This window comes from Equus asinus, chromosome 23 (assembly GCF_041296235.1).
Source record: "Equus asinus isolate D_3611 breed Donkey chromosome 23, EquAss-T2T_v2, whole genome shotgun sequence".
Taxonomy (NCBI): domain Eukaryota; kingdom Metazoa; phylum Chordata; class Mammalia; order Perissodactyla; family Equidae; genus Equus; species Equus asinus.
In genome coordinates, this window is record NC_091812.1 from 52,846,048 (window position 1) to 52,863,009 (window position 16,962).

At 39.9% G+C, this 16,962-nt stretch overlaps 2 protein-coding genes across 2 annotated transcripts; one reads left to right on the forward strand and one right to left on the reverse strand.

The window, feature by feature from the left end:
* Positions 1–11,931: 11,931 nt before the first annotated feature.
* LOC106828271 (interferon alpha-2-like) lies at positions 11,932–12,489 on the reverse strand. Its single transcript, XM_014836605.2, has one exon. The coding sequence runs from the start codon at positions 12,487–12,489 to the stop codon at positions 11,932–11,934; it is 558 nt and encodes a 185-aa protein (XP_014692091.2).
* Positions 12,490–15,830: 3,341 nt separating this feature from the next.
* Positions 15,831–16,418, forward strand: LOC106828270 (interferon omega-1). Its single transcript, XM_014836604.3, has one exon. It carries the CDS (start codon positions 15,831–15,833, stop codon positions 16,416–16,418), a length of 588 nt encoding a protein of 195 aa, XP_014692090.2.
* Positions 16,419–16,962: the final 544 nt, after the last annotated feature.

Consider the following 16,962-nt stretch of genomic DNA (forward strand, 5'->3'; position numbering starts at 1 on the left):
TACTCTCTTCAAAATGTGATGCATATTTTTCCATTGGTAGTACAGTTCCTTGGACTAGTCTCGTGTTCAACAGGCCACAGGTGGTGAATGGCTACCATAATGGCCGGCACAGATCTAGAAGGAGGGACAAGCACGAACAGAGCCTGGAGGATGGACACATTGGCAAGGAGCAAACAGAAGGAACTTCTAATTGTGGACAGGCTGAGTGTTCGGATTCAAGGGGATTGAGAGTGGACAACTCAGCTTGAGATGTGCCGTGGAGGCTCTTGAATGCCAGTGGAGCCTTGGTCCTCAATTCAAGAGATTCTTAGGCAGAGAGTGGACTAGAGTCGCGCCCTGTTCTTTTTGTCAGTGAGCAGGGGACATTTAAGCAGGTGATGGGCTGGTGAGCATCATTAAGAAGGGCAATCAGCCTCTGCACTAGGAGGCTGCCAGGGTCAGTCTTCTGCTGAGACACACACATTCATTCATTTATTGAATAAATACTTATTAATCACTACGTAAAGAAAAATGGTGAATCTTGTCATTTTATTGGGGTATTTTTAAAATGTCTTTCAATAAAATATTACTGTTGGCTGATGGTATGCATGCACATTCTTTCTGACGTTTATTCCAACGTATTTTATGCCTTATTGTTGTTACTATTATGAATGAAATGATTTTTTCACTACATTTTCTAATTTAGAATAGGACTAACTTTTCATTCCACACATCCATATATATGGAAGTTACTAATTCTGATTTCGTATTTGGAAAACCTTGTAAACACTATGTCTAAAAGGTTTTTGTTGACTTTTCAGATTTTTACTTAAACAAATACATTGAATTCAAGTTAATAATTTAAAGGACTGAAAATAGCAAGTGTGATGACAATATGGAGCAAGAAAGACTCTCAAACATTCCTGTTTGGTGTGTAAATTTGTCCAACCACCTTGGGAAACATTAAGGCCGTCTCTAGCAAAGGTGAAAATCTGCATAGCCTATGACCCAGCACCTACACTCTTAGGAATTACCCTGGAAAAAAATAAGGTAGATATGCCTCAGGATATATGTACAAAAATATTCATTGCAGCATTAGTCATAATAGTCCCAAAGTAGAAACATCCCACATAGCCCTTAAAAGTTGTATGGATAAATATATTGTAGTGCATGCATGTAAGAGGATCATAAATAACAACTCAAATGAAGAACTACAACTATATGCACAAACAGGGATAAATCTTACAAACGTAATGGTGAGCTAAAGAAATCAAGCTCAAAAGAATACATATTCCATTTATATAAAGTTTAAAAACAGGAAAACTAGACTGTATGATTTAGGGTAAAATTATAAAGGAGAGAGAGGAAGCGATTCCCATACAACTGGAGACAGCAGTTCCCTCTAGTGAGGAGGAATGGAAGAGGGGCACGTGGGATGGTGACAGTGGTGAGGCTTCCAGAATGTTGCAAAATTTGATTCTGTTTATTGGGTGGTGGTTACATGAGTATTTGCCTTAATTATTCATTAAAATTTTACTTGTCTTTTGTGCATTTTTATGGATGATATTTATGTTTCCCAAAGAAGAAGGTTAATAAACAAGAATCCAAGCTGTGCATGCATACTCTTACTTAAATCTGTCAGCTGATAATCCTGAACTATATCAACCACAAGAATATAATGTTTTCCTATACTTCTTATGTTTCTAAATTATTATGAAAACCATCAGAATTGGAAAATAGGTAGAAGATGAACAGAAATGCAAACTCACTGTGGGCAGTAAGTATCATTTCAACCTTGTATGATGATGATGTGTATGAGTGGTTCTCAAAGTGTAGTCTGAGGGCCCCTGGGGTTCCGAGGCACTTGCAGAGGTCTTCAAGGTCCTCCATTTTCCAACTACATATCTGTGTGAGACTGGATTTCCTTCTTGAAACAAACTTGAAACAAAGCAACGTATCCCAACACATTGATTGCAGAGAAGATATGAGAACACAATTGTCTTCTATCAAGCCAGACATTAAAGAGATTTGTGAAACTTCAAAACATTTACATCAATTTTTTTGTCTTAGACAATGTAGTTATTTTTCATAAAAATGAGTTTTTGTGTTAAGATGTAAAGAGTTTATCTTCGTTATTTTTAGAAGAATAAATCTTTAAAACATTCTCAGTTTTAATTTCCAACACGGCAAATATCAATAAATATAACTCCCTTAAAGACAATGTCTTTGGGTGTCTCAATAATTTTTTTTTTTTTTTTTGGTGCCCAGAGCTAACATCCACTGCCAACCTTCCTCTTTCTGTGTGTGAGCCACCACCACAGCATGGCCACTGACAAAGGAGTTTTGGAGGTCCAAGCCCAGGAACCAAACCCTGGCCACTGAAGTGGAGAGCACTGAACTTAACCAATGGGCCACCAGGGCTAGCCCTCAATAATTTTTAAGAGTATTCATAGGTCCTGAGAGTAAAGCATTGGAAAGCTGCTGATGTTGGTAAGATTTGCATGTATCTTTTTGGGTGGCTAATTGAGGATGAGTATTATGGGTTCCTAATAACGTTAATCTCTTTCTTCATTGGTTGTTCTCATCAAACCACAGAAAGAGGAATGTGGTATTTTCGCCAGCCTTTGGTAGAAGGTGTGGTGTGAGATTATACTGGAGTAAAGTCCATTGGAAAAGGATGAGGAGGGGAGGTAATGAGGACACAAGAAAGGAGAAAGAACTTGGTTCAGAAACAGTACTGTCCACAATCATAAGTGAGCAGTAATCTCACCAAAATCCCTGGAGAAGTTTTGCTGGATAATGTGGAGAGTTCCTATGACACTGAGGAACCACATGGAGAAGCCTGTATTCAGGGTGAGGGAAGAGTCTGTCTTCCCAAGTCTTCCACCTGCTGTCTCTCTCTCCTCCTCACTCAGTGCCCGAGGCTGATTCTGCCCAGGCTGGGGTTTCCTGTAACCACAAGGCAGCAGCTGGTGATGTAGCGAATCTACCTTCAGACCTCCAACCTGGCGTGAAGACGCAGGATATGTAGCTCAGATCTATGGGACCCTGGTTTCAGACTCTTTTTTTAATCTTTTTCTGTTTCCCGCATCCCAAATATCTCCTCAGCCCTTTGAGGAGACTCCTCCCTCAGTTTCCTCCTGGTCCCCTCGGGATCCAGCAGGGACTAGGACACTGTGCTGAGGGTCCTGCCTAACTCTTGCTAGCTGTGCCCCTCCTCCAATACAGACACACAACCAGAGGGTCCTACACTCTGCACCCCCTGCAACACTGGGAATGCTCCCATCAACAGGTTGGTGGCCCAGGGACACACAGAGGCTGACTACCCAACATCTCCCACCATTTGCTGCCAGGCCTCCTGCTGCTGCTGCTAGACATTCTAGTCTCAGCATCTCAGATACAGAGGCAAGTCCACACCAAGCCTGGATTTACTTTGTCTTACGATACCAGGCTGTTCTCTTAGCTGGACTTATTTAATTCTCATAACACCTCTTAGGGGTAGTTTGAACCAGGCCTAGGGATGAGAAGAGAATTAAAGGGGTGGCACAGTGACAGCAGCTGCTGAATAAGCATCAGCTCCTTCCTTCTGCTAACAAGTGGGTGTGCGTTATTGTCTGTTTTCTGTGTGAGTTTCCCGTCTCTGAAGCAGTTTCTGGATCATCTTTAAAGTGAAACAGCCTAAAGCAAAACCTTCTGCACAGTTAAAACTTACAATTTAATTTCATTTTATTACATCATTGGGCATTACAAAATGAACTAGAGGATGCAGAAAGAACAATGAGCTTGATGCAACAAGTGAAAAGGAAACTAAAAGTAGGTTGTCAAACTAGATCTGAAGAACGAGGCTGGGCTTCCCCTCTGGCCCAGTGGCTTGGCTGAGTGGAGCACACCGGATCTTCACAGAGCAGAGGATTCTTCTGGCTGCCTGTCAAGATGCCTGTGTTATTCTCCTGGAAACTTTTAGCTCCTGAACTTGAGGGAGAACCAGAAAACCAGTGGAGGAAGGTGTGTCCTCGTAGGCAGCTGGTGTGTGTGCCAAGAAGAAATGGCTCTGTCTAGAACTCCAGGATATTTGCTGTGACACGCTTGGGCCCGTCATCTCAGTGAATGGCTATTTCTCCTGTTGCTTGTGCAGTGGTTGAGCTGGCACTAAAAGTCTCCTGGACATTTCTCTGGGAACCACCTCATCTTCCTGTCCATGGACCTAGAACTCAGGGAATAATCTTCTAGCCAGATTTCAATAGAAGAGCTGCCATGGAAGGAGTATTTACTCAGGGCCAGGTGCCATTCTGAGCATGTTACAGAAATTACAGCAATCCTCACCACAGTTTTATGAGGTTGTCTGAGGGTTATCTTAATTTTACAGATAAGGAAACCGGACACAGCGAGGTCTCTTTTCCTTTCCTCTGTTAAGAAATTTAACCATTTTATTAGAAAACATTGGGCTCCAAGTTTTAGCAGAAACATTCAGGGAATGGTGTCACTTTCCGATCTCTCATTTCTAGACCTGTTGTAAGGAGGGAAACTTGATCTTGTTCCGAGCTCTTATTTGTTATTCATTTCTCAGTTTTATAAAATGTCCAATTTTGCCAACCCTTTGATTTAGCTCTTGCTTCTAAATGACCTGCACATCTCTGGCCCTTCTCCCCTTGTCCAATTCTATTCATGCCTTTCCATATCCATCTATCGGTTCTAAAGTACCAATGATTTGGTGTCTCTCCATTTACCACCCCCCGTGCCCATGGCTCTTTGCCAATACAACACTTCCATTAGAACACTTACCATTCTTTTCTGTACTTGGTGGTTTATTTCTTCTCTCTTTTCCAGGAGATTAGACTTTTTGAGTCTGAACTTTCCATCTGCAGTCATTAGCACAGTGTCTAGCCCTGGTAGGAACTTAAGTATTGCTCATTGAATAAATAATGTGCTAGGAATATGTGCTTTGACAAGCTTCTGACTGTCAAATTGCAAGGTGTTGTCTCAGCACTATCTGTTCAGAGTTCATCTCGTAAGTTCTCTTGACAAGAATTGGAGCACCTGCTCTATCCCTGAGCACATTCATAGGCCATGTGGACAAAGGAAAGAAAGTCAAATTCAAAGTACAATATAAATTGCTTTCACAAAACTTAAATATTGTTTTAGACATGTTTAGCCCCAATGCCCGAGGGTCTTCTTGCTACTTCTTAGTCTCTTTTCTGCAGTGTTGCATCCAAAAGCATAGAAATCCAACATCCAAAGTCTTTGAAGAGCAATATCGGTCTTCACTGACATGCTTTAAAGAGACAGCCAAGTTGGAAAGTACATCATAAAATTATTCGGTAAAACATATTTAGTTCCTGTTTTAAAAGGGCATGGGAAGAGATGGAAAAGTATTCAATTCATTTTACAAGGCTGTTACAACCTTGATAACAAAGTCAGAAGAGAAAATCATAGGACATTCTTACCTACAAACATGAAGATAAAAATACCATGTTAAAAATTAACAAGTCAAATCCAACGGCATATTATAAATAAACAACTGGAATTTTCGTGGAAGATTATGAAACTTCAAGAAAGGAAAATCTGTTCATGTAATTCACCATGTTGATATGTAACAAGGAGGAAAACCAAACACTAATCTCAACAGGTGCCCCCCAAATCTGCTTTAATTAAAAAGCTGACCTTAGCCTAGTGAGGCTTGAAGAAAGAGCTTAAATCTGATCAATATTATTTTATCTATTAGGAATGCTTTCTGTTATAAGTAACAGACAACTCCGTTAATAGAGGCTAAACTAATGAAGGCAGGTGCCTATCCCAATGTGGAAGGCTGTAGGGTGATGGCTGTAGGGTTCGATCAGCAGGTCAAAGCTGTGAGTGTGCTGGACGTGTACCTCTGGACTCTCTTGGTGTCTTACTGATGGGAAAAGGACAGCTATACCAGCCCCAAGCATCACGTCCCTACAAGGGCATCCCCAGTAAGAAGAGAGGAATACGAGCTAAAATCCTCTTGAGAAGCCCCCAGCAGATTCCCTGCAAATCTCATTGTTTGGAGTTGTGTCACATGACTCTATCGAGCTTTATTTGTCTTGCCATCCCCACTTTGATTATAGACTTAGGCCTAAAGTGGCAGGAGAACCTGTAAAAATAAGACACAGGGATCACGCTGTTTTCCAAACAGGCAGCTAATTGCCCCAACACCTGCATTTCCCACTCGTTTGAAATGCCACTTTTATTATATGCGAAGTTCCACTAATTAAATTGTCTTATCCTCAAAGCATATTCTGCTTTTTGATCTTCTTGTCTATTCTTGCAACAATACCACTTGGTTTTAATTTCTGTAGCCTTAGAGGATCGTTTGATATTTGACAAGTCAAGTTCATCTGTATATTTCTTCCTTGCTCAGATTTTCTTGTAAGTTATTTCTTCTTGATATATTTTATTGTCAGCTTGTCAAGTTTCATCTAAAAATTTTCTTGAGAGCTTGGCCCCGTGGCTGAGTGGTTAAGTTGGGGCTTCGCTTCAGCAGCCCACTGTTTTGCTGGTTCTGATCCTGGTGGTGGACCTAGCACCGCTCATCCAGCCATTCTGGGGCGGTGTCCCACATAGCAGAGCCAGAAGACACCTCCGGCTAGAATATACAACTATGTGCTGGGAGGCTTTTAGGAGAAGAAGAAAAAAAAAGAAAAAAGAAGATAGGCAAAAAATGTTAGTTCAGGTGCCAATCTTTAAAAAAACTAAAAATAAAAAACCAAAAATCTGGTTGAAATATGGATTAGCAATGCATTGAATTTATACACGAATACAGAATGCAGCGATTAAAATGAATGCAGTAGGTTTTTATGTACTAATAGAGAAAAAGCTCTAAGATTTATTATTAAGTAAAAAAAGCAAATAGGGCTTGATATACATGGAATAATAATATCTACACAATATACACTAAATTTTCTGTATGTGTAGATATACTAAATTCAGGAGAAAATATCTAGAAGGATACACATTAACTTTTTAGCAATGTGGGATTCAGGGGGATCCTCCAAGAGGTCAAGGGTAGGCTTTTTACTTTTTTGGGGGCTGTATACTGGGAAGTGGAATTACTGGACCATATGGTAATTCTATTTTTAATTTTTTGAGGAACCACCATACTTTTATCCATTGTGGATAAAATTTTACATTTTACAATTTTCACCAACAGAGCACAAGGGGTCCAATTTTTCCACATCCTCGCCAATGCTTTTTTTTTTATAGTAGCCACTCTAACGAGTGTGAGGTGGTATCTGTTTGTGGTTTTGATTTTCATTTCCCTAATGATTAGTGATGTTGAGCGTCTTTCCAAGTCCTTGTTGGCCATTTATATCTTCTGGAGAAACGTCTGTTCAAGTCCTTTGCTCATTTTTAAATTAGGTTGGGCTTTTTGTTATTGTTGTTACTGTTATGTATGCAAGACTTGTAACACCCTTTTATCCCCACAAACTCTTGTCCTTTGGCTTTTCAGACATGGTAAGATCCGTCACGTTCTCTGTATTTTTGACCGGGTCTTTCTCCCCAGCTCCTGAAATATAGAAGAGGTCGTCAAAGATCAAGAGGCATCTGAATTTCTTCATATAATTACTACAACAAACTCAGAGGTGAATAAGTATTTACTAAGAAACTACTACATGCACAGTTAATTACAACAGTAACAAATATCTCAAGCCTGAGTGATCCTATGTGCCAGGCATTTTGCACTCATTACTCATTTAATCTCATAAGTTTCTGAGGTGAAGTACTATTATTAACCCCATAATTCAGCTGGGAAAATTGAGCCACAGAAATCTCTGGTCACTTGTCCAAGGACCTGCAGTAAACTGTGGGAGAGGATGAGAATTGCTCCTGTCTGCAAGAACTCTATGTCGAAAGCAGAAGACAAGACTAGGGAAAATTAGAAAGAATGCAGTATTCCTAAAAACATTAATTACTTTGTCAACACAACTACTATTTATATGGATTTAATTCTTTACTTTTATTAACAATCTTTAGGACCTGTCTGCAGTACCCTGCAAATAGGATGAGACATTATGAAAGGAGAAGGTGTAATCACCACTCTAAAGGACCAAGTACTTAACAATCATTTGGGCAGAGTTCCTCTGCTCAAAGTTCTGGACTAGATGACTTGGGTGAAAAGAATCTCGTATTTCCTTGCCCTTAAGGAACTTAGAATCTTTGGGGAAGACATGAACATGAGAACTGATTAGACTAATAAAAGATCATCTAGATCAACTAACCATTTTAAAGTGTGTGATTCAGTGGCATTTAATACTTTCACAATGTTGTGCAACCATCGCCACTATCTAGTCTCAGAACATTTTTATCACCCCAAAGGGAAACTTCATACACACGAAGCAGTTGTCACTCCCCTTTCCTTCCTCCCTGCTAGGCCCCTGGCAACCACAGTCTGCTTACTATCTCTACGAATTTACGTATTCTGGATATTTCTTATAAATGGAATCATACAATTAGTGACCTTTTGCGTCTGCCTTCCATCACTTTGCATAAGGTTTTCAAGGTTCACTCCTATTGCAGCGTGTGTCAGTACTTCATTGTTTTCTTTGGCTGAATAATATTCCATTGTATGGATATACCACCATTTGTTGATCCATTCATCCAACAATGGGTGTTAGGATTGTTTCACTTTTTGGCTATCATGAATTGTGCTGTTGAGAACATTTCTACACAAGTATTTGAATGCTCATTTTTTATTTCTTTGTGGTATATCCCTAGAAGTGAAGGTGCTGGAACATATGGAAATTTTATGCTTAACTTGTTGAAGAACCACCAAATGATTCCACAGAAGCTGAAACATTTTGCATTCTCACCACAATGTCTGAGGTTTCCGATTTCTCTGCCTCCTCATCAACACTCATTATTTTCCATTTATTTCATTATAACGGACTTTGTGGGTGAGAAGTGGTATCTCATTGTGGTTTTGATTTGCATTTCTCTAATGACTAATGATTTTGATCATCTTTTCATGTTTTTGTTGGTCATTTGTGTATCTTCAGGGCCCCCCCTTGATTGTGTATTCCCAGTTCTTTGTCCATTTGTGTGTCCAACCACATTAGGTTGTTTGCCTTTTATTGTTGAGTTGTAAGAGTTCTTTACCTATTCTGCATAGTAGACCCCTATCGACATATGATTTCAAATGTTTTCTCCCATTGTGTAGATTGCCTTTTCTCTTTCAGGATAGAGTTCTTTGATGCACCAAAGTTTTTAATTTTGGTGAAGTCCAGTTTATCCATTTTTTTAAATTTCATTGCTTATACTTTTAGTGTTTTATCCAAGAATTCATTGGCAAACCCAAGGTCACGGAGATTTACTTCTATGTTTTCTTCTAAGAGTGTTTTAGTTCAGCTCTTACATTTAGACCTTTGATCCATTGTGGAGTTTTTTCTATATGGTGTGAGGTTGGGATCCAACTTTAGTCTTTTGCAATGTGAATTTACAGTTGTCTCAGCATGGTTTGTTGAAGAAACTATTCTTTCTCAATTTAATGGTCTTAACATCCTTGTCAAAAATCAATTGACCATAGATGTATAGGCTCATTCTGGATTCCCAATTCTATTCAATTGGTCTGTTTGTCTACCTTTGTGCCAGTATCACACTGTTTTGATAACTGTAGTGTGTAATGTGTTTTGAAATCAGGAATGTGAGTCTTCCAACTTGGCTCTTATTTTTCAAGGTCGTTTAGGCTATTGGAGTCCCTTGCAATTCCATATGAATTTTACAATTGGCTTTTTCACTTCTGCAAAACTGGCTATTGTGATTTACCTAGGGATTGTATTGAATCTGCAGATTGCTCTGGGCAGTATTGCCTACTAAACCACGTTAAATCTTCCAATCCGTAAATATGGAATGTTCATTCATTTATATGGGTCTTTGCTATGGAATGAATTGTGTCTCCCCCAATATTTACGTGCTGAAGTGCTAATCCATTTTGTGGCTATATTTGGAGATAGAGCCTTTAAGGAAGTAATTAAAATTAAATAAAGTTATAAACGTAAGGCCCTAATCTGATAGGTCTGGTGTCCTCAGAAGGGGAAGAGAGACACCACAGATCTCTCTCTTGTGCTCACAGAGGAAACCTTATGTGAGGACACAGCAAGAAGGCAGCTCTCTATAAGTCAGGAAGAGAGGCCTCCCCAGATATCAACACTGATGGCACTTTAATCTTGAACTTCTAGCTCCCAGAACTGTGAGAAAATAATTTCTGTTGTTTAAGCCACACAGTTAGTGATATCTTGTTATGGCAGCCTGAGCTGACAAATACAGTATTCTTTAATTTATTTCAGCAGTATTCTGTAGTTTTTGGTTAAATTCTTGTATCTCCTTAGTTAAATTTATTCCTAAGAATTTGATTCATTTTGATGTTATTATTGTAAATGAAATATTTTTTCTTAATTTCCTTTTGGGATGGTTCATTGCTAGTATATAGGAATACAAACTAATTTTTGAATGTTGATCTTTTATCTTACAACTTGACTGAATTCATTTATTAGCTCTAACAGTTTTGTGTGTTCTTTAGTTATTTTCTATAATCAGATAACGTCATCTCTGAATAGAGAGTTGAATTTCTTCCTTGCCAATTTGGATGTCTTGTGTCCTTCACTTTTAGGGCGTAATCATCATCAATTAACCATATTAAAAGTTAGCGACCCCTATCCTTTGGTTCTTTGGTATCTCCTTGTGGTCTGGTGAATGCTCATTTGCTTCCTGGTATCTCCTCCCACCTAGTCAGCATTTGGCTGAAAAATCATGCCATACACTAACCAGAATCCATTTTCAGTTTGAATACTAATGATTATGAGCCTGAGAGGTGGTAATGTGTCAATTCTCTTTCTTTTTCAGAGATATACCACTTGATAACCTCAGTTTTCTTCTCCTTAGGCCAGCTCTCTAGAAGACTATAAACAACTTGAGTACAGATTAAGGTCTTATTCAACTTTTTACTGTGGCACGGAGCATCACACCTAATATATGGTACAGTGTAGGAGCTCAAATGATATTTGTTAAGTGAATAAGAATAGTGATGATAAAAAATATTAAAAACCAATTGTCATGGATAGTTTTGAGAGTCAAATAAACTAATGAACATGAACGTATTTTGGGAAAAAAATGGTGTTCCAAGGTAAATTATGATGAAGTTAATTTTGTTTAGAGGGATACTTTCTTCAATTTTGTGGCTGAAATGTATAGAACAAAGAATAAGAAATGAGACTTCAAGACCAGTGAAGTGTAGAAAGCTTATTGACCCTCCCTTCCTCAACCTTCTCCACGATTCTCCAGTGTCCACATGTATTGATGGACTTCCGACAGCTTATGTGGTTCATGTGTAAACCTTGATGCATCTCCCGTTGTTGGAGGCCCCAAGGAGGTAATGGTGTCGATGCCGCGGGGTTTTCTCCTCAGATCTTCCTTCCATTTCTAAGCCCTGTCTTGGGAGTCACATCCAATCTGTTCTCAAAATGTCCATGGTGCTGTGGCCCATGCTGGGCTGCCCCTATTCTCTCTTCATTCAGGAACTTTGCTTAGGTTACTTAAAGGATCATAAAGGGTTAAGTTTTTATTCAAAAAGTGTGTGCAAGCAAAATTACTTTTTAAAAATTGCTCTTATTTCTCGTAACTTAAAAATGAACAGTAGTCATGGACAAAATAGAATACTAAACAAGTGTTGTATGAACAATAAATATTTAAATACTATGAACAGCATAAATAGTTCAAATAATTAAACAAATTATAAAAATGACAAAAGTGTTTTGTGCATTTCTCTGTCCTAAACAACTTTTAAATTACAACACAATATAATTTTATAATAATCCCATACATTTGCTATGACTTATTTTTCATCTGGCAGAAAAGTAGAGATGAAGATTGCACTTTGAGTCTCAGGAAACAGCCATTTAGTTGAGCAGATGAACTGTTTCTAGTTTTCCTGAGGTTTTATTGGCTGAGTTTTCCGGTGAGCTTGTTCATGAAGAGCAAGCACCTTCTGATTTCCACCCTGACGACCTCCCAGGCGCAGCCGCTGTAGTCTTTCTCTTTCAGATACAGACTGATTCTTTGGAAGTACCTCTTCACAGCCAGCGTGGAGTTCTCACTTCCCAGGGCTGACTGTTGCGCCTTCGTCTCCTTCCCCAAACATGTCTCCAGGTCATCCAGCTGCTGATAAAGGCCAAGGAGGAATTTGTCCAGGAGGGTCTCATCCCAAGCGGCACGGGAGCCAGTGGTGCTGAAGAGATGGAAGATGTGCTGGAGCATCTCATGCAGCACAGCTGTGGCTTGTGTCTTCCCAAGCTGGTCCCCATCCACAAGTATCTGAGGAAATCTGAAGTCAGCCCTGTCCTTCAGACACAACAGAGTGGAGATTCTCCCCATTTGACTCAGAAGTGTAATGGTTTCCTGATTGCCCTGTCTCAGATGCGGGTCACAGCCCAGAGGGCAGGCAGGGCAGGAGCCCAGCATCACCAGGGCCAGCAGCACAGAGACTGGGAGGGCCATTGGGCAGCTGGAGGGCTCTGCAGGGCTGCCTGAGGGGGAGTCTCAGCGAGTTCTGAGGACTTTGGGTGCTGAGTGCCTTTTACACAGTGAGTTTAGAAACTTTCATTTTCTCGGTTTTTCCACTTTTTTGTCCTTTCCTTTCCCTTTCTACGTTTTTTTTTTTTTACAAAGTCAATTAAAAATGTGCACTTATTGACTTGGGGGGGGGACTCCAAACCACGCATGACAATGCAGTATCTACACAGTATTGTAAGATGGTTTTCACACCTCCTGGATTGGTCTTTGGCAGAAAAGCCTTAATAAAGTAGGAGAAGGAAGAAACACTCATACAATAATGGTGGCTTTTCCATGCCACTAGGAAATATAAAAGTACTTTTAAAAGAGAAGATTTGAGTTTCTCTTATTTTGTCGTGATTTACACTTTTTCTCCTTCTTTAAAAAATTTCAGTTATATATATATATCTTAAAGATATCTTAAACTCACTGACGACATTGTTTTGCAGATAAGATTTGTCAAAAATAAATAAGCTGTGCTTATGGTCTGCTGGGCACTCTGCTGGGTGCTGGTTTCCCTACAAGGTTCAAGTTTGCCTGTGTGTGATTCTCTCTGTTCTCTACCAAGTAGGACCTTCCCCACTGAAAAGTCGGCCTCGGTCATTGTGCAGTAATGCAGATCATCTCATCTCCTTGGGTATTGCATTGACAAGTGCTGTCCTACCACATACTCAGGGATAATGGGCCGCAATGGTGTTCAAAGCTGATCATCACATGTCTTCATTGAATCAGTAATACACACATTATTTTTAATGATATTAATGGCAGCAACCTTTAATTATGCACAGGCTCTCAACAAAGTGTTTTACAAACATTATTTCATTTAATCTTCACAGCTTCCTGGTGAGATAATTACTATAATTATTTACATTTTGCAAATAAGGAAACTGAAAACTCAGAGAGGTTTCATAACTTGCTAAAATCTGTGATTTATTTCGGAAGTGGTATTTTGCGCTATACTGTTCCGCCTTCACGTTACTCCTCATTGACCTTAAGCATTCTCCTTTAGCTACACTCTGTATACTCGTAATTAAGTAACCCGTCTAATTATTTGTAATCATCTAACTACCTGACAGATTGTAAGCTCCCTGAGGACAGTAGCACGGTATCCCAGTGTCCAGCAAGGTGCCTGTCACAGAGGAGGTACACAGAGGGCTCTCTGTCCCACAGCAAGTACAAAAATGACTAGATGTTCCAATGAGGGAGTAGACATAAAACCTGGGGACCGTGTCAGACAACGGGATTCGTCTTAAAACAAAGATAGTAAGAGTAAATTTTAAGTGGATACTTTAACCTCCTGGATAATTTTTGAAAATATCTCAGATGGAAATAGGAAGTTTCAGAGAAACAGTAGAGCTCAACAAACACATCATGTGAAAGGCAGGACTGGAACTTAGCAAGTGAAAAGGGAGGTGTAGCTTCTTCAAGTGTGTTGTCACGTGTCTAGAATGAGTGAATGGTGATTTTCAGTGACTAAGAACAATGGGAATTGGAGAGTAAGAACCTGCTGAGTGTTTATCTAGGAAAAGAAGAAGGTTGTCGGAGGAGACAGCCAAGCTAATTGCTGGGGCAGTGGACTGTGGGGCTAGGCCTGGGGTCATGTCACAGCTCCAGCTGGCACTTGCCGTGTGATCTTAGGCACCTCAGGTTTCTCCTCTGTTATATGGAAATGATGATTGTATCTATTTCACTGTGTTGATGTGTTGATTGGATGATGTAGTGTACTATAACGATGCCTGACAAAATGGGCACTCACTATCTGTTAGCTGTTCCCACAATGGAGAAAAGTAACCTGTTGAAGCATGAGGAAGTTTCCCTGAGATGATCTGCTTCCTTTCCTTGAATTCTCAGCTCACTGATAAACATTGTTATTTCTAATCTCATCTCTTATGTGAACATGAGCATGTGTCCCCATGACAGGGAGTGTCCTGTCCAAATGACTAACATTTACTAGCCTTCAGGGAACAGCTGACCTCTCACCGACAAAGAAATCAAAGAACAGATTCTCTGATTTAGCAAAGCTGAAAACTAGCCCTTCAGGTAACAGCCTGCCTTCAAGAGCCGGCTGCCCTCCTCTGGACCTGCCTGCAGCTACAGCAATCACACACAGGCTGGTTTGAAACCTGTCACTCTGTCTAGAGCTCTTGCTCCGTGACTTGGGTAGTTCAGTGACATTTTTTGTTTCAATAAAGAAGATGTCACTTCTTTTCTTTTTCATTTTCAGCATTTACTTTCCAATTTCCTTTGTGCATTCCTTTTTCATATTGCTTACTTTTACTTTCTAGGAATGTTAAAAGAGAGAAGAAAGTTCTGAGTCTTGAAAATCATACAGGAAATATGTTATCTCTTCTCTTCCTTTACATTTTCTCTTCCTTTTTTTGCAACAAACCTCAAGGTGGAAATGGAAAAGATTGCTGGAGCATTAGTACAACTTTTATAAAGTGAAAATACAAGTACACAGAAGTCGTAAGAATTTTAAAATTAGGCACTTTTAAATTTAGATAAAAATAGCAAAAAAAAAAAAAAAATGTCTTGCTTGACCATGACTTTGACAGAGCTAGGACAATGGCCTGGTCTAGGACAAAGCATTGGCCACAAAGCAGCAAAGACACGTTCCAACTGCTTGAACATCTGGGCGGTAGTGGTGGTTGCACTTTACTCTTTATGAGGGCAGGAGTGGAAGTTTAATCATCTTGGTATAGCCCGAGCTCAAAGTAATGATTGGCACAGAGTAAACACTTGGTGATTTTCTCAATTATGTAGAGTACATAAAACCAAATTTGACAAAATAAATATTGTTCTGCAGAGAACAAGGTGAGATCTATGCCTGTAAAGATCAGGTATCTTTCACATCTGATCAACACTTCCAAGAGGGATATCTAAAGGGAGGAGAAAGAAGATTTTAAAAAGAAGCCTAGCAAAGCCTCCTTAAAAGTTGTTCTTAACATCAGGGAGAAAGATCCAGACGACTCTGTCAATAGTTGAAAGTTGGTTTTTGCTGAGATGATAAGCATTTCCTTAAATTAGGACTTCTCAGCTTTTAATGAATAAATTTCAGTTTGGTTGTAAGAATACAGAAAGAGTTGAAAGTAATGACAACTTTCCAGGTTCTCGAAGAGAAAGGAAAGTCCAAAATGGGGAAGTACAAAGACCTGGGGAAAATTTAGAAACGAATACTCTTGGGCTGAGTATTTAAGAGGCACCTAGAGAGAAGATCCTCAGAGAAGCTAGACAAAAGCTCTCAATCTCCCGTCTCAACCAGAAGAGCTGCGTCTTGGCACTTACCAATGGCTTTCTCAGTGTCTTCCCTGATGGCACTGGTGGTGATCTCCTCCAGCCCCGTCTCCTCCATGAGCTGCGACCTGCCTGCGAGCCTTGACTTGAGAAAGCAGGAGACCCTCAGAATTCTGCACCAAATGGAGACAATCTCTCCTCTTTCCTGTCTGAAGCACAGGACAGACTTCAAATTCCCCCAGGAGCAGCTGGATGGCAGCCAGTTCCCAGAGGCCCAGGCCATGTCTGTCCTCCAGGAGATGCTCCAGCAGACCTTCAACCTCTTCCACACAGAGCGCTCCTCTGCTGCCTGGAACACGACTCTGCTGGACACACTCCTCACGGGACTCCATCAGCAGCTGGAAGACCTCAACACCTGCTTGGATGAGCAGAGAGGAGAGGAAGAATCCGCCCTGGGAACTGTGGACCCTACACTGGCTGTGAAGAGGTACTTCCGGAGAATCCGTCTCTACCTGACAGAGAAGAAATACAGTGGCTGTGCCTGGGAGATTGTCAGAGTGGAAATCATGAGATCCATCTCTTCATCAGCAAACCTGCAAGGAAGGTTAGGAATGAAGGATGGAGACCTGGGGTCACCTTGAAATGATTCTCCTTGCCTGATGTGCCAAGTCACCCTTGCACATGCTTTTTGTCATTTCAGATGGCTCTTATTTCTGCTTCACAGAATTTATTGAATTTAATTCAACAAATATTTTGTGAGTAGTAGTAAGCAAGAATATGTAAAAAATGTTCAGGTCCTGGAGCATCAGTGCCTAAGAGTGACTGCCCTGATGTCTTATTTTATTGTTTGTTAATTTATTTATCTATATTTATTTATTTATTCTTGTATCTTATCATATTTATAGTTTCATATAAAAGATGTTTGCCTTTTATTGTATTAAAATTTAGAAAACCTCTTGACTTTTCCATTTCATTAAATTTGCATTTTGTTTTATTTATTAAATTGTTATCAAAGAAAACTTCTAGAGTCTGTTTATCCTTAAAACCTAAACCCAAACCCTAGTTTTCCAAACCAAATCAAAGAATGGAGGTGCTTTCTCTTCGTCAACAAGCTCATGAGATAACTCAGGATGTTAAGAAGTAAGCTGATTCTCAGTGACGGATGTCCTAGGTCAGGCTCTCAAC

Coding starts and splice junctions, on each gene's coding strand:
- LOC106828271 (XM_014836605.2), bottom strand. CDS start 12,489: ATGGCCCTCCCAGTCTCTGTGCTGCTGGCCCTGGTGATGCTGGGCTCC.
- LOC106828270 (XM_014836604.3), top strand. CDS start 15,831: ATGGCTTTCTCAGTGTCTTCCCTGATGGCACTGGTGGTGATCTCCTCC.